This window comes from Populus alba, chromosome 3 (assembly GCF_005239225.2).
Source record: "Populus alba chromosome 3, ASM523922v2, whole genome shotgun sequence".
Classification (NCBI taxonomy): domain Eukaryota; kingdom Viridiplantae; phylum Streptophyta; class Magnoliopsida; order Malpighiales; family Salicaceae; genus Populus; species Populus alba.
In genome coordinates, this window is record NC_133286.1 from 4345658 (window position 1) to 4369200 (window position 23543).

Consider the following 23543-nt stretch of genomic DNA (forward strand, 5'->3'; position numbering starts at 1 on the left):
ATATTTTCATTTCAGGTTAAGTTAAATTTTCTTATTAAAATATATTTGTTTTTACTTTTCAAAAATACTTTTAAAAAATTTTGATTTTTTTAAAAAAATCTTTTTTCTTTACTTCCAATTAATATTTTTGTATTATTTTTTGTTATGATATAAAAAATCAAATGTAAAAAATAAAAAATTGTTATCTGAATATATTTTTTTAAAAACAATATTTTTTAAACCAAGTTTTCAACTTTTCCAGCTCCATATGCAATCGATATTTGAAATGTAACCTTCTCTCTTCATCACCTCATTCAGCAATTGGTATATGTTCATCGAATAGTGATGTAAGCTGTCACCAGCATGAAATTCATGAACACGATCTCTAATGCCAATCCAGCTACAGCTAGGAGTTTTAGAGACACCACACTGCCTCATCTTTACATAATCATCCCACCTTCTCATATTTTCATATATCTTAGATGAGATAAGTTTCTCGAATTTGATAGCTTCATCTCTAGAAACAATTGAGTTGCCATCATGCATTTTTTCATAAAAGATATCCAGATTAAAACTGAGTGTGTGTGTGTGTTTAAGGTGTCTATTAAGTGTGTTTTTGATATAATGGTGTAAAATATTTTTTTAAAAAGTTGAGAATTTTTCCAGATTTTTAAAATTTTTCTTTGCTTAAGAAAGTATGAACATTGAATTATACATAATTATTCTCCACGGGGAGATGGGTCCGTGGGATGGGAGGCCGTTGCCATCATGCGGTGTTTTTCTATGGGATGGGTACGTTAGCTTGGCAAGTCCTCTATAAAAGCCTGAACGTCCTCGCTGCCGAGATTGTTAACTATCCCGATGGCACATCACTGTTGCTCTTGGGAAAGTATTGAGTGTGGCAGCAGTACAGGTCGAGTCACCGCACTCGATCTTTGGAGCTCTAGGAACTGGAAACTGGGAGATCGGTACTTAAATGCCTCATTGTTTCTTCCTTTCCAAGAACTCAAGGTTTTTATATAGAGTGGTTATGAAATACTGAGATTGAGCAATTTAGAGCACCTTGACTTGGGATATAATCGCTTTGGTTACAGTTTTTTTTTTATCATTTGTGGAGTTGTGGAGGGTTTTCATCTCTTAAATCACTATATTTAAATTATAATAGGAGGTTAATAGATTTAAAATGTTTTTTTTTATATACTTCTCTTTTCTTTATTAAATTTAATTTCAAAAAACATGATTTTTGTGTTGTAGTGATTTAATTAACTATTATTTTTATAAAGATCAAGAATCTTTGAGCAGCTTGGAGGACTTGGATTTGAACAGCAACAATATTAACCAATTGGTGTGTGGATTCTGGAAAGCTTTGAATCCTAGACATTGAGGCAATTAACATCTTTGACTCTTGATTTTGAATCAATCTAGATTACAATTCTTCCTGCTGCCATTCTAATTTGCCAGGGAAAGAAAGAATATGCTCTTTCACTCGTCTGTGTCAGATAAATTCTACTTGTGATGTATGTTTCATTATGAGTCTACTTGTACAGAAATATGATGATATTCTATGACACTGACTCAGGGTTGAAGAAGAAAGCTATGCAGACATGCACTATCTAGAGAGGTTATGCTCAATCATTGTCGCAATTATTGCATGGAGCCTGTAGATCATTTTAGGCCTACACTGCCTTCAACATGCTACCTCACGATCCCCCATCATAGTACCTTTACTGCCACAGCCACTATTACTGGTCTTTCGCCTTCTAGATTCGCCACCGTAACCATTTCTTACATACTGTTATATATATATATATATCATGACAAAAGGCCTTTCGTTAGCTGTTCCTTATGATCCACAATCCATGTTTGTTATTATTATTACAATTATTATTAAGAATTGAAGCTGCAGAGCGGGGGAAAGAGAAAGAAAGAATTACCTTTACTGCCACAACTACTGTTACCAATGTTACTTTCTTCCCATCTACTTCTGCTTTTCGTTCACTTCACATCTGTTATTGCTTTTCTCTGCTTGTTTTCTCTCTTTTTTTTATTTCTCTTGTTCCCTCTGTCTCTCTCTGTTCTTGTTCCTGTTGGTCTCTCTCTGTATTTTTCGTCTGTGTTTTTTTGTATTATCTTTTTATGGTTCTCCCCTTCTTTGTGGCTTTTGTCTGTTCGTCCTGGTTTCTCTAGGTTTGTATTTGCTTGGTTGGGTCAACAACCTACGGTGAGGGGAAGTTGGAGTTCCCTTTTGCTGGAGGAAGGTCAAAAGTCTCTCTGTCTTCTCTATGTCTCTGTTTTTCTTCCCCCCTGCCTCTTCGTCTCTGTGTGTTGTGGTCTTTATAGGGCAAGAGAACGCCCCTTCATCTCTCCCAGGATAGTGTGGAGATTAGCACGGTTCAGTCGTGCTTGATAAAAAAAAAAAAAAGGATACCCATTACTGGACTGTTAGTGTCACATAGTGGGGGAGAGATTCGTGACAATGATCTGCTGCCGTTTCCTTTGAATCGGTGGGATGAAGGAGATGAATAGCTTGTTTTGAGACGGCGCTTTTTCACCTGAAAATGGCTATTTTAATTTTGCCTCTGGATTAGCTTTCGGTGTCATTTACAAAACCGTTATTGGTTTTCAATTTAATTAATTTAGTTTTTAATTCCTCTTCAACTTTTAATTCTTTTTAAATTATTCTTGAAAAAATCAATTAACCCCTTTATAGTATCATAATCTATTCACTTTGATACTTGGATTTTAATTTCTTGCAATGTTTACCCAAATCAGCCCCAAACTTTAGTATTTCTTCAATTAAACCCCAACTTTTATTAATTAAACTAATTCAAAGCTTATTTAAGTTTCCAAACTTATCAATTCTTCCAATATCTGACCAAATTAACTTCTAAATTTATAATCAACATCTTTATTGGTCCTTAGATTCTCAATTTGTGTTATCTTGATCCAATTCTCAAATTATTATATTTTCATTTTTTATTTTTATTAATTTTTTAAAAAAATTAAAAAATTAGGTTATAACACATGATATATGGTTGGCTTAAAGGAACCGATTGATTTACGTATCAGATTACAAATCGAGAGGAATCACGATTGTTTTATAAAATTGCGAAAAACTTTCAACCATAGATGTTGTATTCATGCGTGTTTGAAATGTGAATCATATTGTTTATTCTTACTAGGATATAAAGGCTTTTTACCTGTTCCGGAAGTTCTGTTAGCAATCTTTCTGTTACTAATATATATATATATATATATATATATATATTTCAATTCAATTTTTCCTTCTCCAGGAAAATTTTGAAATTCCTCTACATCCTTAGGCTTTGGTTCTATTGAATGCCACCTTCCATAATCGACCAGCGCAATGTGTATAAGCTGAAATCCGTGACAACAAAATTCACCTCTCTTGTTATGGTACCGGCTAAGAACTTGTAATGCCAGCTGTCATGAATAAGAACAATGAACTAAAATGAAAACTTTCCCACAAAATGAAAGGTAGGATTGTCTAGCAATGGAGCTGACGATTCATTCTAAACGAATGATGTGAAGGGCTGTCCAAATACGGTTTTGGGGGAAAAAAAAGAAAAATCCAACCACATCAATTTAATAAATAAATTGAACCGATTTGAATGGCATGTTCAAATTAAATGTTACGATTCACAGTTTAATTCAATTCATTTTTTTTTTTATTAAAAAACCCAATTTCATCCTTGGGTTTTTTAGTTGATCTTTTTAGATAGACTCTAATGTAATGTGCATGGCCCTTTTTTTTCGGTTTTTTTAATTTTTTATTTTTAAAAATCAATTGTTTGGTTTCATTCCGGTTTAATTATTTTTTATTCTCTTAAATCTAAAACCAATTTAAGATCTTTTGAAACTTTCTAATCTTTTTTTTAATTTGATATTGGTTGGTTTTTTCAATTAATTTTATGTTGATTTTTTAAAGTTATTTGGTTATTTTATTCACTCATGGATATAAGTATCTCGTTATAAGAACTAAAAAGAAAAAAAAACAATTACATGTCGCAGCCATGTTTTCACATGGCCTCCGTAAAGTTCGAACATTGAAATGGACTCTAGACAATAAGAAACTGTTTGTTATTTTAGCAGAATGTTTTCACAGAGTTCCCCTGGTTTGCAACTAATTCACCTGTATATCTTGGAGCATAGCCATAGCCATAAATGGAAGGTTCTTCCAGTTCAAGAAAAGTAACTAGAATTTTAGACAGAAGAGTGGCCATGTACCTCTGGAATAATACGGGGAAAGGAAGTGAAAATAGATGTCTGTATTCTGATGCCATATATTACTTGATCGACACTCAAGAAAATTGCTGTACGGTTTGAGGAAAAGATTTATACTGCCGCCACCAATCAGGTATTCGGCTAATTTCAATATTCTCTAGACATGAATATACACATGCATGGGTTTGTGGACATATGCATGTAATAATGTGTGTAGTGTGTCCACACTTCCTCACTGGTCATTCTGTAGAAGTTCTCATCTTTTTGTTAATTCTCTTGACAAGTGTTTTATTTAGAGTGACCAATACATAAATAACGAATCAATACATAAATAATTAAATAAAAAGATAGGATACAGAAGTATATACTCACAGAAGATGCAAATATAGAAAGCCTAGCATATTAGAAAGAACATTTATCCCTTTCCCCCCTTCTCTTGTAACATGGACTGCTCATAGATCTAATGTTTTGTTATTGATATATCTGATTTCAGTCTGATTATCTGTATAAAATATCTCAGAAGATGCTTGCAATGGAGAGCAATTCTCAAAATACCATACCAACTGGCAGTAGTAACAAACCCCTGGATCGAGATTTGCCAAATTAATACAATACAATGCTGTAGCCCAATTAATTTATCCACAATGCAGCAAGACAAACACTATTCTGCAGAAGCTTTAAATATGACCAATCCACGGCTTTCTCCAGTCTTGGAGTTTCTACTGCATATACAATTGTTAAAAGAGCCAATTTGTTATTAGTCTTGGAAACAAAAACAATATAGAGAGGGATATTTTTGTTTTTAAAAAAGGAGACTACTTCATAGTTTTTACAGTCTTTCACACGAGGAAAGAATCACTGGAAGAGCATTTTTTAGAGTTTAACTAGTTAAGTTATATCCTTTTTATGAAAATATAATTTTAATAGTTAATAATGCAATGAGATAGTGCACATAATCGAATTTAGGTTAAAATAGGAAAAACAATAATAATTTATTTTATAAAAATTTTTAAATTAAATGAAATAAACCATTTTAAAAGAATGAAGTGTACTTGCTTTCATTAATTTGAAAACATTAATTGGTTCTCCTACTCTGCATACAAAGTAACATAAAAATTTAATCCAAACTTACCTGTACACGTGTACACTCTACAATGATTGATGGGATATGAAAAATTTTGGGCTACTCGGAGCCATTCTCCTTTCTACAATTTTCTGATAGGAGTGGGCATTCTAAAATCCTCAATTCCTTTAAGTTGGAGAGGCGTTGAATGGCTGTTGAGATTCTTGCAATCCCAAATCCAGAGAGATCGAAGAGAAGAAAGGTTGGCCAACCATTCTGGCAATGCTTCCTCAAATTCCTTTCCCTTGAAATCACATATCCACAGTGACTCAAGGGCAGTGAGGTGTTGTAGTTGGTTTGGTACACTCTTCAGTTTATCTCATCCCCGTATCCATAGTCTTTCAAGGGACCCACTCAAGTTGAGGTGTTGGACTGAGTTTAAAACTCCGGCAGGAAAAGCCTCCAGCTTCTCTGAGTAGCCACCGATGCTCAATTCCTTTAGTTGGGCGAAGCCGCCTAAGCAATCTTCCTCTGGGAAATGACTCAAACTCCGACACCCACTGATTTCTAAAAGAATAAGAGAACGTAATTGTCGTAAAGCATGCCAATCAAAACTGATGAGCTGATCACAACCTCTAATCACTAATCTTCGAAGCGAAGACAATTCTTGCAAATCACTGATATGGATAAGCTCTTTGCAATCCTCTATCCGCTATTCCTCTAGAGATGCGCAACATTGTAGTCCGCTTGGAAGAGCTCCCATTTTACATCTATAAATAAACAATTTCTTCAAAGAATATTTCAATTCTCGGAAATCACCAGGAATGGAGATCAACTCAGGGCAGTTCCATACGATCAATTCCACCAGAGCTGTGGAGTGTTGTACGCTTGGAATGGATGCCAGCCTCTCACAATTAATTATCATCAAAATTCGAAGAGGTGTGAAGCCATGAAATTCACCACATAAATATCTCAGTTCATCACATTTTCGAATTACAAAGTGTACAAGAGATGAAGGGTGACATATCGGAATGCTTTTCAACATGCCACACCCCTCAATGCACAACTTTTCAAGACAAGGGAATACTTGATCACCTTCTCCACCTGGTACCGTCCATTCTTCAAGACCATCCATACTGGATAGAGTGAGTTCTTTCAGTGCTGGAAACAGCACTGCTGCCCTGCCACTACTAGTATAGAACTCATTGCCTATACATTTCACACTAGGCATTCCAGTTATGTGAAGAATCTTAAGGCGAGGAAGACATCCAAGTGTTGGGAGTTGTCTGCTCTTGCTGCAACCGTTCAACGTTAGGACCGTCAGATTATTGAGTTGCAATGTAGACATCCATGATGGGAAATATTCACCACAGTAACCCTTAATTGTCAAGCTTCTTATGTCTGGGTGAGGTTGCAGGCCTTCCAGCGCATCCTCGTTGCTAACACTATTGTTACCATTATCACTCCATTCAAACACCAATTTGTTCATTCTTTTTTCACACAGTTTTGCCTTCTCAGCTTCTTCTTTGTCTCTAACTTGCTCAAGCTTGCATATCTTCAATGCTCCTCTTAGTTCATTCAAACATCCCAGCTCTTCTACCATATGATTTGGACCCACAACAAAAAAAGGCAGAGTTTGAATGCGTGTTAAGAGTCTCACCTCAGCTGGCACTAGCTTTGGATCATCAAAATGAAGATGTCGCAAGCTGACTAAATTTCTCATTTTCTTGGGAAGCTTTTCTAGTGACTTGCAATCAGTAAATCTTAATGTTTCTAAAAGGTAGAGCTTGGTGATGGATTCTGGCAATATTTTAATAGCAGTATCGGAGACATCAAGATATCTCAAATGTCTCAGCTTGCAAATTGAATCTGGTAACTCTGTGATATCAGACCGTCGCAATTTGAGAGTTCTCAACCTGTTGAATTTCCAAGACCCATTTAATACATCAACCATTGAGAAAACATTTTGCAATTTTGTAGCATAACCCGCTTTTAATGCTGACTCAACATCTCCACAAGAAATGAGATTGAGATGACGAATATGAGATGCGCCATCTACAGCTGAATCCGCCTCCAATGCAAGGTCATGCACAAGATCATGCATCTTGCAACTTGTTACGATCTCATACTCATTCCTTTCAACATCTTGGAAAAAGGAATTTGCTTGCAAGTCATTGAAATACTTGTTGCCTTCGTCTTCCATCCTCCCATTTGATGGCCTTAGAAAACCTTTAGCCATCCAAAGTTGAATTAGATCTTCCCTTTCAATTTCAAAATCTTTAGGAAAAATGGAACAGTATGCAAAACATTTTTTCAATGTTGGCGATGACAAGTAATCGAAACTTAATCTCAATACGCGGAAAGCTTTATTTCCATCATGAGAATCCCAAATTCTACTGTTTAGAATTGACTTCCACTCCTGCGTCTCCTTTTGCCACAGCGTTCCTCCCAAAACAGTAGCAAGCAACGGAAGCCCTGCTCACCTTTTGCTTGATAATGGACCAACATTGATCACCTGATAGCCTCCCTGGCTCATGCTGAATCCCAGGAGAAGTGTCCATCATGTCTGCTACTTTCTTACTGCGGGTTTTGACAACAACAGCATTCCCATATTCTTGTTGTTAATTTTTAACAGTTGCTCCTTCAAATCATCCCACTTATCTTGGTCTTCATTCCACACGTCATCAAGAACAAGAAAAAATATCTTCTTTTCCAGCTTTTTATTAAGGTTTTTCATAATTGCATTTAGGTTGCTCAACCCACCCGTATTTTTGTCAATCATTTGCAACATTGCTCCTAAAATCTTCACTTTATTAAAATCATTAGAAACGCAAACCCATAGAGGCACATCAAAATGTTTTCTCTCCCTCACTGCTTCACAAACCTTTTTTGATACAGTAGTCTTTCCAAGGCCAACCATCCCCACTATTGGGACAACCGAAAGGACATGGTGTTTGGTCAAGCTAGTCAGCATATCCATAACTATAGAGACATCATCCTTCCTTCCTACAATTTCTGAGCTGTCAAGGAAGGAATTTGTCTCTCGATCTGGACCCCAGCTAACATCTTGAGCACTATCTACAGGTAGAGATGTCAATCCAAGCCCAAATCCGGATGCATCTTTCCGGATTTCATCCAGGGCTTCATTGATCTTCTTAACTTTTTGACCCATAATCAAACGGAAGGCAACGGGGTTGTGGAGTGAAAAGCAGTCACGTACCTTTCCCTTCTTTTGTTTTTTGCTGAGAATCTCATACGCAAACTCGTCTAGAACATCTTCAGCATCATAAGCTACAACCTGTAGGTTCTGCAGCCAACGCTTCACAGACTCCTCTGTTACTGCCCTTCTGGCTGCGTCTTGGAGCACATCTTTGATCATGGTCAAGGACTGGTTGAGCTTTCGCAGCTTGCCCTCCAATCCCCAAGCAAGTCTGATCCCTTCAGGAGCAATGGAACTCAGCCTTTTCAAAGTCTCCTCCATGGCAAACGTAAGAAGAAGCTCTGCTGCCAATTTTTTTTTTTGGGGGAATCAAAGAAGATATTTTGAGCACAAAAGAGAGAGAAGTATGGTGTAAAATAATAAAAGATGAAACGAAGAGTGTTTTGAAATGATGAGATACATTCAATTTTAGAGCATAGTTGCATGAGGGTCCCTTCCTCCCCAATTGATTGATGGTTGCTGGCAGCATCTTCCACGAACCACTACTGTCAAGTTGTCATACCAAATACCATGCCGACAGGAGAAGGAACCGATTCAAAGCTATTAATCATGAACATGAGGAACCGATTCAAAGCTGAATACTTACGTTATCAACAGGAGAATATGATTTCATGCAGTGGGAGAACACCTCCTTCCTAGGATCTCCCCGTTCCTGCAGTAAACAAAAAGTGATAAGCAAGTACTAGCATCTAGCCACCGACACATACTATTGTTGGAGCATAAATGTACCCTGCAGTAAACAAAGAAGTGAAAATCACGTTCCACTGAAAGCCAGATTTAAAGTGGATACAGTTCAAATTTCATATCTTTACAAGGGAAGTTGTAAGAGGGATGGTTGGATCAAGCATTGTAGTCAAAGCATCTACAAAAGGTACTCCAGCAAAAGCAACTTTAAACAAATCAGGCCTCATATTAAGGACGGAGCCGATAAGCAACCTATGTTCAATATTAGTGTTTTGAAGATTTTATTTTTGGTTGATTGATAAATTAATTTGAATCTTATGAGTTGTTTGTTATGAGTAATTAATTATATAGTTGATTTTGGAAGATTTTAGGTAAAAATGATGATTTTGAGTTATGATTTGTTTAAATAATGAATTTGAGTTAGAAATCTTGATATAATAGTAGGTGAGCTGTGGAAATTCTGGTTTAAGATTGAAGATGACCAACTTTTAGTTTGGTCCCTTAATTTGTAAAAATTACAGTTTAGTCCCCAAATTTTGGAAACATTACAGATTGGTCCCTGGAGCATAGTCCGACATTCGGACAGAATTAAAGATGAATTATGTGCAGAATTCCAGTATAGTTATGAATTTATAACATTTTCAATTTGGTCCTCCCATTTGGCAAAATTACAATTTGACCCTAAAAATTTGATAAAATTCTAGAATGATCCTTGGAGCATAATTAGAGAATCTGGACAGAATTGAGGATGAATTTCCAGTATAGTCATGAATTTATGATATTTTTAGTTTGGTTCTCTAATTTGACAAAATTGCAATTTGACCCCTAAAAATATGATAAAATTTCAGATTGGTCCCTTGCTGTAATATTAGTTTGTTCAGATTGGTTTGATGAATAATTAAGTGTTATTTAGTGAATTATCATCAAGTCTTATTATTTATGATGATGGGTCCGTGGGATGGGAGACAGTTGCATAAAAAAATAAAATAAAAATGTTGTCCGTGGGATGGGAGACCGTTGCCATCATGCAGTGTTAACAAATTGGTAACCTCAAGAAGTAAGGAGGACATTCACATCAAGATTGATGAGAATTTCTTCAGCTAAGTAATTGGTATAGCAACTTCACTTTCAGAGATTATTCTGTATGTTCTACTGTTTTTATTCATGATATTTTCATGGCAATAATTGCTATGAAACAATGCACCATCTCTTCAACTACTGAGCTTTCCTTTATATTTACAGCTCTAATTTGGGATAGCAATGTCTCTGACATGAAGTTTGGATGGCTTGATCTCTTTGCATCAAGAATGTCAAGTTACTTAAATGTATTATTCACAAGGTGACTACAAGTAGACACATTGGATGGTGCTGGGCCCATCAAAACTTGATCTGTTTTTTGTTTGTTGTTCAATTGAGGATTTGTAGATTGTTCCGTTCGATCCTCTGTCCTTGGATCATGTATGGGTGTTTTGACATGTACTTATTTCACTCATAATAAAGTACTTTCCATTATTAGTGCTTTATTTTTCAATCCAAACCTTGGTTTTTTACCTGGATCAATTTGAATCTGAAAGAAGTACCAAAATCTAGTGTTTCAGGTATTGTGTCATCTTGCCTGTTCTTGTGGAGCTTTCTATGACAATGACTCAGGGTTGAAGAAGAAAGCTATGCAGACATGCACTCTCTAGAGAGAATTAAGCTACTACTACCAGCCGAGGCGTAACATGCTTTTATAAGCAGAAATTACCGATTTATTCTAGATTATAGGATATTGATAATTTGCTTTAATATGCAGAAATCATACTTTCATAAATTTAATATGTTTTTTTTTAGTTAATATCAATTGGCTTTGGAATATTTTTATATTTAAATAAATATTAAATATTATTAAAAAAAACTTATTAGTGTATAAATCAACATGCTAGTGGTTGACTCATATGCTTTTCGAGCATTATGTGCAAGGTTGTTTAGTGAACAAAAAACTATTTATAATAGAAGTATTTGAATTGTTTTATCTAGGGGTGAGAAAAAAACTGAAAAAACCGAGAAAACCGAGAAAACCGAGAAAAAAATAACCGAAAAAACCGAACCGAGAAAAAACCCGATTAAACTGATTAAAATTTTGAAAAAACTGACCGGTTTGGTTTGGTTTGGTATCGGTTTTAGGCTTATAAAACCGAACTGAACCGAACCGAAAAAAATTGAAAAAACCGAGCCAAAACAGAAAAAACCGAGTCAAACCGGTTTTTTCCCTTAAAAAACCGAACCGAACTGAACCAAAACCGACCGGTTTGAAACCGGTTTCGGTTTTTTTTTTTTTTTAAATAAATTTAGTTTGGTTACTTTTTTTTTATAAAAGCCGAACCGAACTGAATTTGCTCACCCCTAGTTTTATCGTTCTCTTTGTGATGCGACAACACATGGCCAACACTTTGATCTTGGTGTCAGTAGCCTTTTTTTTATTTTCCCTTCATTTATCCTTTTTTATTTCAATCCTACCTTATAAAATTTAAAAGCAATCCCTTGATTTTATTCCTTCATATTTGATTTTTATTCTTTTAATTATTTTTTATTTTTATTTAAAATAATTTATAAATTTGAAATTCTTTTTCATTTTTACCCCCCTTTAATGTTTTTTATCTTTTAATTTTCGTTTTTTATTCTTTTGATTTCTATTTTTTTATTTGAAATAATTTTTAAATTTTTTTTTTTTACAATTTTATCCTTTTTAGGTTTTCTTTTATAGATTTTTAAAATTGATTTTTTCTTCAATTTTATCCTTCAACATTATATTAGTTGGGAATTAAGACCTCATTCTTTTAATTTTTATTTGTTTTATTTTAGATAATTTTTTAAATTGATTTTTTTATATAATTTCATCATCATTTTGTTTTCCTATCAAATTTAATCACTATTTTTTTTATTGCTACTTTTTCACTTTGATAGTTTTTAAAAGTTTTTTTTTTAATTACATCCTTCAACATTAAATTGAATAGAAGTTGAGCTTATTCATTGAATTCATGTATAGGATTTCACGCTTGCAAGTGTTAAAGGTTAAATCACGGTTCACTTGTGTTTGCTTTTTTTCCCCCCCATTGTTTTAAGCTCATGTTTTTTTTTTAATTTTATCATTTAACATTTATTCAATTGGATGTCAGGCTCCATTATTTTTATTTATTTTCTTTCTATATAATTTTTTGCTAATTTTGAAAATAGCTAGGTTATCTTAGTTCTTTTTTTTTTTTTTTTATCTTTCCATGTTGAATTTATTTTGGCAAATTTTTTTAAATTAATTGTTTTTTCAATTTCATCTTTTAATATTAAACTTGTTGGTAATTAATTTTCTTTTTTCAGTTACATCTTTCAAAAATTAAGTTCTTTTTATATTGGACTTCATTATTTTCTTCTCTCCTTTATATTTCTTTATCTTGATCTCATCACATAAACTATGAGTTTGGAAAGTTAGTTTAAGTTGACTCGGGTTTTTTCATGAACTTTTTTCAATTTAATATTGATTACATTTTGTCCTTTAGCATTAAGTTATTTTTAAATTAAGCTTTGTAATCTTTTCTAGTTTGTTGATTTTTTTGTCTTTTTTTTTTTTAATCAATTTCATTCCCCTATGTTTGATTTATTTAGAATCAGACTCTAGATTTTTTTTTAATTTGTTTTTTTAATGGTTTATCTTGGTTTCATGACATGATATGTATACTTTACATAATTATTTAAGTTGACTCGAGTAAAAATTTTTCCCTTTTATTTATTTTTTTTTTTAAATTTGATTGGTTGAGATTATAGCTTCATCACCCTTTTTTTTTGTTTTGTTACGGTGACTTTTTTTAAGGTTTCCATGATTTATTTTTTTATATTGTACTATTAACTATCATTATTTGTTTTTTATTATCTAATTAAATTACTTTTTTTTTTCAGTCAAGTCTATATTCCAAATCATATATTTTTTTTTTATCTTTTCAAAACACACTTGCATCACCCATGCTTTTTCTAAATCAATAAAACAAACCAGACTTGAAAAGGAGCGCGGAACCACAAATCTATTACTTATACTAAAAACTAAAACTAATACCATTTTTATGATCGGAACACTCAGTCTTGCTCATGTTAGTTTCTTGGTATTGTTTTCATCCATATGGATTAATAATTATTATGGATAATGAATTATAATTTACTTTAGCATTTAGTTTGTTTGAGACAATCCTTTCGACTTCCAGCATATGTTTTTGCTTTTGTCAGACTATGTTCTCCTTTTACTCCAACTAGAATTCTGTTATTTCCCTATTCAGTTTTAGTTTGCAGGCAAGACTTCATCTTCTGGTTTGTAATGTCGCTATCTCAGTTCATGTCATGCCACTTGTCACCACCCAATTTTTGAACAAATAATAAAAATAAAAATATATTTGAGAATGGGGTTAAAACAACACAAATTCAAAGTTCATGGATGAAATTATCAAATTTGAGAATAATTTGGTTAGAAATTGAAGAATTAATAAGTTGGGAAATTTATTTAAATTTTGGATTAGTTTAATTAATGAAATTAGAAGAATTAATAAGTTTGAGGACTTAATTAAACTTTGATTTAATTAATTAAATAAATTCAGGGACTTAATTGAAATTTATCCAAAAAGGGCAAAATTGAAAGAATTAATTAAGGACCAAATTGAATAATCCAGGAATTAAGGACTGTTTTGTAAATAATGCACCAATTTAGGGATTTAATTGAAATTTATCCAAAAAAGGGCAAAATTAAAAGAAATTTTTATTTAGGGGTCCAATTGCGAAATTGCCAAAGTTCAGGGGTCAAATTGAAAATTGTTAAACGGTGCCGTGTGCAATAATACTGTTCGTCATCCCTTCCATTTCGCCAGGGCAGCCGATTCAACAAGAAAATCCCAGTGCATCCGATCCAAATTGTGACCATGTCTTCTGCCACGATTGCCACAATCCCGTAGGTGGAGGTGATGGTTTTGTGAAGGTCTCTCGCCTTATAAAAGGCAGGACGAAGAAGACACCAGAGAGAATTCAGAGCACAAAAACTGATACAAAAACCCAGACGAGAGCAAGAAACACAACCCAAAAACAGAGCCGAACAGAGACTAAAACCTGGGGAAACAGAGGGGGGATCGAGAGGCAAAAACCAATACAAAAACCCAGAAAAAAAGTCACCAGAACAACACAAGGCGACTGACGAAAAAACCCAGAAAATGAAGAGGAAAAAAGACTGATAAAATTAAAAGCAGAGGAGCGACGCAGTGACACAGCCCTACCATCTTCTTTGTCCCAAACTCAGCCCATCGGACGAACGAACAAGAGTAGAAAAGGAACGGAGAAAAACAGAGAACACGAACAGAGCAGCAACAGAAATAAACACAGACGAACACGGAGGAACGAAACAGAGGTGGAGGAGAAGTTTTGGCCGGCCACCACACCGTCATATATCTTCATCACCGACCGCCCTCAACTTCGTCTTCACCTTCAGGAGCAACGTCTTCAGGAGCGGCAGATCACTGGTAAGTCTTCTCTTCTCTCCTATGCATTTTAATTCACTGCTACAGTAGCAGTGAATTATAATTCACTGCTACTGTAGCAGTGAATTATAATTCACTGGGCAGGCGTGCGTTGCGCACGCCTGCCATGCGTCCGGGTCACTGGTCTAGACCAGTGACCCGACTGAGTCAACTGGGTCAAGCCCAGCCCATGTGGGCTGCGCTCGGCCCAGCCCAAAATAAAAATAAAAAAAAAACAGAAAAATAAAAAGGTAGAAAATAATAAAAAATAAAAAATGTGTATGCATAAATAAAAATAATGCAAATTTATTGGTTTACTCACTAACGCCAGAGTTAGGAATAAAAATATCGGTTTAAATTTATATTATTTTTATTCATTGTATTTTATTTTATTTGGATGAATAAAAATAATGTAAATTTATTGGTTTATTCACTGACGCCAGAGTCAGGAATAAAAATACCAGTTTAAATTTATATTATTTTTATTCTTTGTATTTTATTTTATTTTAGCTAGAAAAATAAAAAATATGGGCATGCGTAAAAATGAATGTAGTATTATTTATTTATTCACTAGCGCCAGAGTCGGGAATAAAAAAAAAACATTTGATTTAAATTTATTGTTTTTTTAGCTACGTAATATTTATCAACGCCAGAGTTGGAAATATTCGTAGTTAATATTCACTGGCGCCAGAGTCAGGAATATTGTAAGAAAATTTTCATAACATAAAAAAATAAACATTTAGCAATTTACGACGAAACTAGCAATGCAGCCTGCCTCAGGCAGGACGTTTAAGGGGTGATAATATCTTCCCTTTTACGTAACCAGTCCCGAACTATAGAATCTCTGTTGACCAGTTAGGGTTCCTAGTGACCATAATACTAGGTGGCGACTCCTTAAACAAGAATATTCCCATCAAAAAACAGGATGCCAGAAATCCGTTCTTTCCAAAGATTTAAAATTAATTTTTAGGGCCGCCGCGATGTCGGGTGCGACACCCCTTTGCTGGGGGTGTTTTTGGTTTTTCCTTTTTTAGTGGTGGCATATCAGTTCTTGAGAGTCTTTGTCGCAAGGACTTTTCTTGAGGCTGGGTCTTGAATTTCCAATTAGCTCTTCATTTTTTGTTTTCTTTTGCTTTCAAGTCTGGGCATCACTCTTTGGCCATTTGTTGCTACGCCATCATTGTAGTCTTCTTCGTTTTCCTCCATTGCTTCTTCTCTTATTCTTGGGTTTCCCATGCTTTCACATATTTTTGTGGGTTGGAGTAGATAGATTCATTTGCATTTTGTCTTGGTTTTTCTTTCATGCCTCTCTCTTGGGTTTTTTTTGCTTTCTGTTCTGTTCATATGGTCTCCTACCATTGGTGCTCATTTTTCTAGAGGTCCTCTTCCTTTATTTTGATTAACTTGCTTTTGTTTTTTTATTTTTTTTCTATTGATTTCATTGAGTTTTGTTGAGAATATAAATATTTCAGTGTATAAAATAGGAATTATAGAAACATGTGTTATGTATTTAGTTATTGTTATTCTCTGCTGCAAGGTCAGTAACTGATTCCTGACATGTAGGAATCAGTTACAACCTCTTGCTTAGCCTTTGTGTATAAATACACTGCCCATCATCAATGAAGAATTAATTCAGCCAAATCAATCTTTTCTACATAAGGTTTTACATGGTATCAGAGCAGGTTGTCATCACTGCCAATTAGTTTTTTTTTTTTTGTTCCACTGAAATCATCAATCTAGCAGCACCATTTTCTGCTTTTTTTTCATCATCTCGTTCTCATCACAATATCCTTATCCAGCAGTCATCTTTTCTGCTATTTTCATCAAAACCAATCCTCTCATACTCATCAAAAATGGCCAATACAGAATCATCATCCAATCTGGAGACTAGTCTAGATCATTCAAAGGAAAGCTTCTCAAACCCATTTTTCACACACCATTCAGATCACCCAGGTTTGGTTTTAATTTCCAAACCATTAAATGGGGATAACTATTCCACTTGGAAGAGGGCTATGACCCTAGCTTTGAATTCCAAAAACAAGCTAAATTTTGTCAATGGTTCGATACAAATCCCTTCAGCAGAAATTGATCCGGAGGGATATGCAGCCTGGTCTAGATGCAATGATATGGTCCATTCTTGGATCATCAACACTCTGAATCCAGAGATTTCAGATAGTGTAATCTACTATTCTACAGCTCATGAAGTGTGGGAAGATCTTCATGAACGTTTTTCTCAAAGCAACGCACCAAGGATTTTTGAAATCCAGCGTGACATTGCTTGTTTCAAGCAGGAGCAGCTTTCGGTTTCAGTGTATTACACCAAATTAAAGGGACTGTGGGACGAACTAGCTTCCTATAGTGATTCTCTACATGCAGCACAACAGGATCAACAAAAGCTTATGCAATTTTTGATGGGTCTACACGAATCTTACACTGCTGTTCGTGGACAAGTGCTACTGATGAATCCCCTCCCTTCGATTCGGCAAGCTTATTCCCTTGTTACCCAGGAAGAAAAGCAACGCCTTCTAAGCTCGACGCACACAATCAGTGACTCCATTAACAGTGTTGCCATGGCTGTTCAAGGAAGAAATAACAGACCCATTGACAGAGGAGAACGAACCCACCACCCCGTTCGTTCTCAAGGACGATTTGAGCAAGACAGGGATAATTTTGGTGGTGGACGACGGTTTGACAACAACAATGACCGAAGGAATTTTGGACCAAGACGGGGACGCCCCCAATGTTCTCACTGTGGAGATCACGGTCATTGGGTGCAGACTTGTTACGAGCTCCATGGCTACCCAACTGGACACCCAAAGGCAAGAAATAATTAGGGGAGGCGTTTTAATGGTGGTGGTGGTGGCCAACGATACACTGCCAATCATGTGGCAGCCAATTCCTTTAAACACGATGAGAGGGTGGACGACAAGTCGTTTCATGTGGCAGCCAATTCATCTAAGCACACTCAGAGGGTGGACGACAGGTCGGTTGGAATTTCTGAATTCCAATTGAAACAGCTCCTCTCTCTTCTCAATGATAAGCCCGAATCCAGTGGTGCAAAACCCCCTGCAGTGACTAAACCAGGTTTGCCCACAATTGCTTCGCGCAATTGGATTATTGATAGTGGGGCAACTGACCACATATCCTCATCACCATTTAATTTTCAGCGGCAAACTAATTATCCTTTGCCTCCTGTATTACTGCCTAGCGGGGCAACTGCGGATATTGTTACAAAGGGAACACTGCCTTTGAATTCTTGTTATTATTTGCATGACGTACTGTGTGTCCCCACATTCAAAGTTGACTTGATGTCAGTCAGCCGATTGACAAGAAATTTGAATTGCTCAATAACATTTTTTCCTTATTGGTGTATTTTGCAGGATCTGGCTACGAGGAGGATGATTGGTTTGGGTAAACAGCGTAACGGACTCTACTACTTGGTGAAGATAGCGACAAAGAACTCTATGGTACAACCTACCCCACCATCTCACCAAACAGTCTGCAACCTCACCATCTCATCAACTGATCTGTGGCATAAGCGTCTCGGCCACATCTCACCCAAGAACTTAAGTTTCCTTGCTCAGCAATTTTTAAATTTTTCGGTTCAGTCTAGTCATGTTTGTTCTATTTGTCCTTTAGCTAAACAGAGTCGTTTGTCTTTTAATTCGAGTGAGATTTCAACTATTAAACCTTTTGAATTAATACATTGTGACATTTGGGGTCGTTATCGACATCCTTCTATTTCTGGTGCATATTATTTTCTTACCATCGTTGATGACTTCACACGTTTCACGTGGATTTTTTTAATGCGTCACAAGTCGGAAGCTCAATCTCTTATAAAAAATTTTTTTTGTTATGTTTTCACACAGTTTGATACTTTTATTAAAACTTTTCGAAGTGACAACGGTGGTGAATTTATTTCACTTCGTTCATTTTTTCAAGATAAAGGTGTTATTTTTCAACATTCCTGTGTTTACACGCCTCAACAAAATGGGGTTGTGGAACGCAAACATCGCCATATTTTGCAAGTTGCTCGGGCTTTGAAATTTCAGGCTCAATTACCAAATCATTTTTGGGGAGAATGTGTTTTGACTGCTGTCCACATTATCAATAGAATTCCTTCCACAGTGCTCCATTTGTCAACTCCGTTTGAACTTTTATACTCAAAAATACCTTCTTTTTCTCACCTTCGGGTATTTGGGTGTTTAGCTTATGCTACCAATGTTCATCCATCACATAAATTCGATTTTCGTTCTATTCCTTCAATTTTTGTTGGATATCCTACTGGTCAAAAAGCATATAAATTATATGATTTATCAACTAAAAAAATTTTTACAAGTCGGGATGTGCATTTTCATGAAAATATTTTTCCCTTTTTATCTGCCAAAACCGGCACATCCGCACATTATGGCCCTATTCCTCTCCTGACCCACGGGCCATTTACCTCCAGCCCACCTGATATCAGCCCACCCACACACAACCCATTTTACCCCAGCCCCCACACTTCATCTCTCCCGCACTGCCCTCCATCTCTTCCAACCCTCACCGACAGCACCCTGCCACCATCCCTCCCATCACCGACCACCACTACTACCCAACCTCCTCCCATATTACATACTTACACCCGTCGTCCGAAATCCTCCAACCCCGACCTCTACCATCATGTTCCATAACATCCCATCCTTAACCCCGTGACCTTCCTCGGTCACCTGAACCACCATCACCACCAGTTCAAGTTCGTCGCTCCGGCCGCCACACTGCTCCGCCAGCCAAACTCAAAGATTATGTCTGCTCTACTGTTTCCTCCCACCAATCATCCCCTTGGCAGCCCGGTTCCACCAAAGGTACTCGTTTTCCCATGAGCAATTTCATTTCTTACCATCGTTATACACCTGCAAACCATTTCTTTGTTGGTCAGATCAGTTCAATTTCAGAGCCCCAAACTTATTCGGAGGCTGCTCTTCATCCTGAGTGGCAGGCTGCCATGCAAACCGAGCTCCAGGCTCTGCAAAATAATGGCACTTGGACAGTTACTCCCTTACCGTCGGGCAAGAAACCAATCGGCTGCAGATGGGTTTATAAGGTTAAACTCAATTCAGATGGTTCAGTTGAGCGTTGCAAGGCTCGTTTGGTTGCACAGGGCTTCACGCAAATGGAAGGAGTGGATTACCACGAGACTTTTTCTCCCACTGCAAAATCATCTCAGTCCGCTGCCTTTCTTGCTTTGACAGCTGCCCATGGATGGTCCTTGCACCAAATGGATGTACACAATGCGTTTCTTCATGGAGATTTAACTGAAGAAATTTATATGTCTGTACCACAGGGTCTTCGGCGACAAGGGGAGAACAATCTTGTTTGTCGCCTTCACAAATCCTATACGGTTTAAAAACAGGCATCTCGACAATGGTTCTCCAAATTCTCGCGAAGCTATGCTTTCTGCTGGTTTTTGTTCAGTCAAAAGCGGATTATTCGCTATTTACCAGAAAGCAGGGTATGTCTTTCACCATTCTCTTAATATACGTTGATGATATTTTGATCACTGGAAATGACCCCGTGAACATTGCTGCTACTAAACAATTCCTGCATGAACATTTTCATATCAAAGATCTTGGTGATTTAAAATATTTTCTTGGAATTGAGGTATCTACTTCAAAGAATGGAATTTTTGTTTCACAACGAAAATATGCGTTAGAAGTTATTGAGGATGCCTGAATGACAGGTGTTGCTCCTATCAATACTCCTATGGAACAGGGTTTAAAGTTATCAGATAAAGGTCCCCTACTCAAAAATGCAAACCAGTATAGAAGATTGGTGGGTCGGTTGATTTATTTGACTGTGTCAAGACCAGATATAACATATGTCGTGCATGTTTTGAGTCGTTTTATGCATCAACCCAGGAAGCTTCACATGGAAGCAGCTCTTAGAGTTGTGCGATACCTAAAAGGGGCACCCGGCCGGGGGTTATTTTTCTCCTCCAAGAATGATTTGAGGTTGAGAGCCTATTGTGACTCAGACTAGGCAGGATGTCCACTAACTAGAAGATCTACAACAGGGTACTGTGTTTTTCTTGGATCATCATTGATCTCATGGCGATCAAAGTGACAGAAAACAGTTTCGCTCTCTTCCGCTGAAGCAGAATACAGAGCAATGACGGGAGCATGTTGTGAGTTGACATGGTTGCGATGTCTTCTAAAAGACTTGGGAATTTCACACCATGAGTCTGCTTTATTGTATTGTGACAATAAGGCAGCATTGCACATTGCAGCTAATCCGGTGTTTCATGAAAGGACTAGGCATATTGAAATGGATTGCCATTACATCAGAGACAAAATCCGAGATGGCTCCATTACCACACACAGTATGTAGACTCTACTCATCAACTCGCAGATATTCTGACCAAGCCACTAGGAAAAGAGTTTTTTGTTCCTATGGTTAGCAAGTTGGGAGTGCAAGATATCCACTCTCCAACTTGAGGGGGAGTGTTGAGAATATAAATATTTCAGTGTTATAAATAGGAATTATAGAAACATGTGTTATGTATTTAGTTATTGTTATTCTCTGCTGCAAGGTCAGTAACTGATTCCTGACATGTAGGAATCAGTTACAACCTCTTGCTTAGCCTTTGTGTATAAATACACTGCCCATCATCAATGAAGAATTAATTCAGCCAAATCAATCTTTTCTACATAAGGTTTTACAAGTTTATCTTCCTGATTTTTTAGTTTCTTTTCTTTTAATGCAGGTTTGTGTTGTGTTATCACTATCTCTGCAGAATCTTTTTTCGGTTGGTTTACTGGGGCTTTTCATTCCTTTGTGGATGTTCTTCTTTCCCAGGTTCTTTCTCTTTTCATTGCTTTTTGGTTTTCGTCGTATTCATTATGTCATTCTGCCAGTGGTTTTGAGTTTTAGTTGAATATTCATTACAAAAAAAGAGAGGTGTGACATCATCATTGTTCATCCATATTGTACTTCATGTTGATTAGAACAGTTCTTCATTCGTTTCTCATTTTAGGTGTTGATGGTCCACTTCCGGGCGTGGCTTACGTGGCTTCTTTGATTTATTTTTTTGGTGTCGTTGATGGTTTGTTTCTGTCTAATTAGCGCGGGTTATATGGCTGCTCTGTAGCTTGACAACCATGTGCTTGCTTTTGGGTCTGGAAGGATGGCTGAGCTTGTGTGGATTGGTCAAGCTGTTTTCTCCCTCGATCATTGTCGACTGTGGCGCTCTTGGGAGGTGGTTGTAATTTCTAGCTTTTGTGGATTGCTCAGCTTTGGGGGAGAGGGTGATCCTGAGTCTGACTCATCTTCTTTTCTAAATTGAGTTAATGTGGTGGCTACTTCTTTCTATAATTGGGACAACAACATCATTATGTATTTAATGCATAAACCCACTTGGCCTCACTTGGGTTTCTTCCAAACATTTGGGAGAGGTTATTTCTGCTGAGTTGAAGTTAACTCTATTTAGTTTAGGACTGTTGTTATGTTTGGTTCTCCCTTGGTTATTTCTTCATTAGGTTATTTGCCTGACTGAAATGGAACAAGATGAGTGTCTTTTCCTGTTGATTTTTCATTTAGTTTCAGTTTTTTCTGGCAGTTATGGATTTTTGACTTCTATTGTCAACTCATGATGAGCTTTGTTGGCCTTTTCGTGTTTGGTTTTTTGCAGCTTCTGTCCCTGTTTTCTCACCTTCTTTCTCACTAGGATTTGGAGGACTATTTAACAGGTCATGTCTTTTGGTTCTGTCTTAGAATTGTCTTACATTTTTTCTTGGTCTATTCGTTGCTTCCTTGCCCCTGTTTTCTAGCTTCCATTATTGCCCTCTATGTTTATCTTTTGTCCCCTGTTAGTTTGATTGCACTTCTTTATATTGTTCTTCACATTGTTTATTTGCTTACCTTTTGATCATGCTAATTTTTTTTTTTTTTTTTACTTCTGTGTTATTTTTGGTCGTTGTGGCTTGGCTTTTGATCATGGTGCTTCTGTTGTTCCCTTTTCTTTTCTTCCACTGTGATGATTTATTGGTCTTTCATTGCCTATGCCTAGATTCATTTTGTAGGGGCTTCTCCATGAAATAATTGATTCTTCTTTCTCTCTTGGTTGTTTGAATTTTGCAGCGGTGTCAACACTTCAGGTCATTCAGCAGTCTACTAGCTTGGATCTCGGGTGGGAGGATAACTCACCGATAATATGGGAACCTATTTTTGTTTTGGAATAAGTCGATATATTGAAAGGGCTAACGAGAAGGTGGCCAAAAAAAAAGAGAATCACAATAATAAAAAGCAAACACAAAATGAAAGGAAAAGAAAGTCAATAGATACGTAACCGAAAAAAAAGAATCACAATATGGAAACCTATTGATTTTCTTAGAGAGCTTTCAGACATTAATTTGAGGTTAATTAGTCTTATTTGGGTGACTTATTGGATCTTAAAAAACACTGGTAAAAATCATGCAATAAGAAAAAGTGAGAAATTTTAGATGGTAGACTAACCAATCCTGTTGGTGAACCTGTTATTAAGAGTGTTAGGACTAAAGAAGAAGGGAGAAACAATGGGGAGGCTCTTCTTTCTCCTCTACAATTTTAGCTACTGTTTCCAGTGAAAAAGCCATAGGTAGTATCCAGCTTTCCTATGCACAAATCTGTTGATTCTTTAGCGTTCACGAGATGTCATGTGATGGCGACAAATTCTGCAAGTCCCAGTGGAGCTGTAGGCTTGGTATGTTTATATTTCATATATTCTTGAGAAATTCCTTGCTCTTATAAGCTTAGTTATTACTTTGTTAAACAAGTGAATCATATGTCAAGTTTATCTCTGTAGGAGTGTAATTTG

At 36.2% G+C, this 23543-nt stretch overlaps 1 protein-coding gene and 1 pseudogene across 1 annotated transcript; one reads left to right on the forward strand and one right to left on the reverse strand.

Annotated features, from left to right (window-relative positions):
* Positions 1-4601: 4601 nt before the first annotated feature.
* LOC118044114 (putative disease resistance protein RGA3) lies at positions 4602-9438 on the reverse strand (annotated as a pseudogene).
* A 6623-nt stretch (positions 9439-16061) lies between these two features.
* Positions 16062-18000, forward strand: LOC140955373 (uncharacterized). The gene has a single exon (XM_073407999.1). The coding sequence runs from the start codon at positions 16567-16569 to the stop codon at positions 17545-17547; it is 981 nt and encodes a 326-aa protein (XP_073264100.1). The 5' UTR covers positions 16062-16566; the 3' UTR covers positions 17548-18000.
* The last annotated feature ends 5543 nt before the right edge of the window (positions 18001-23543 follow it).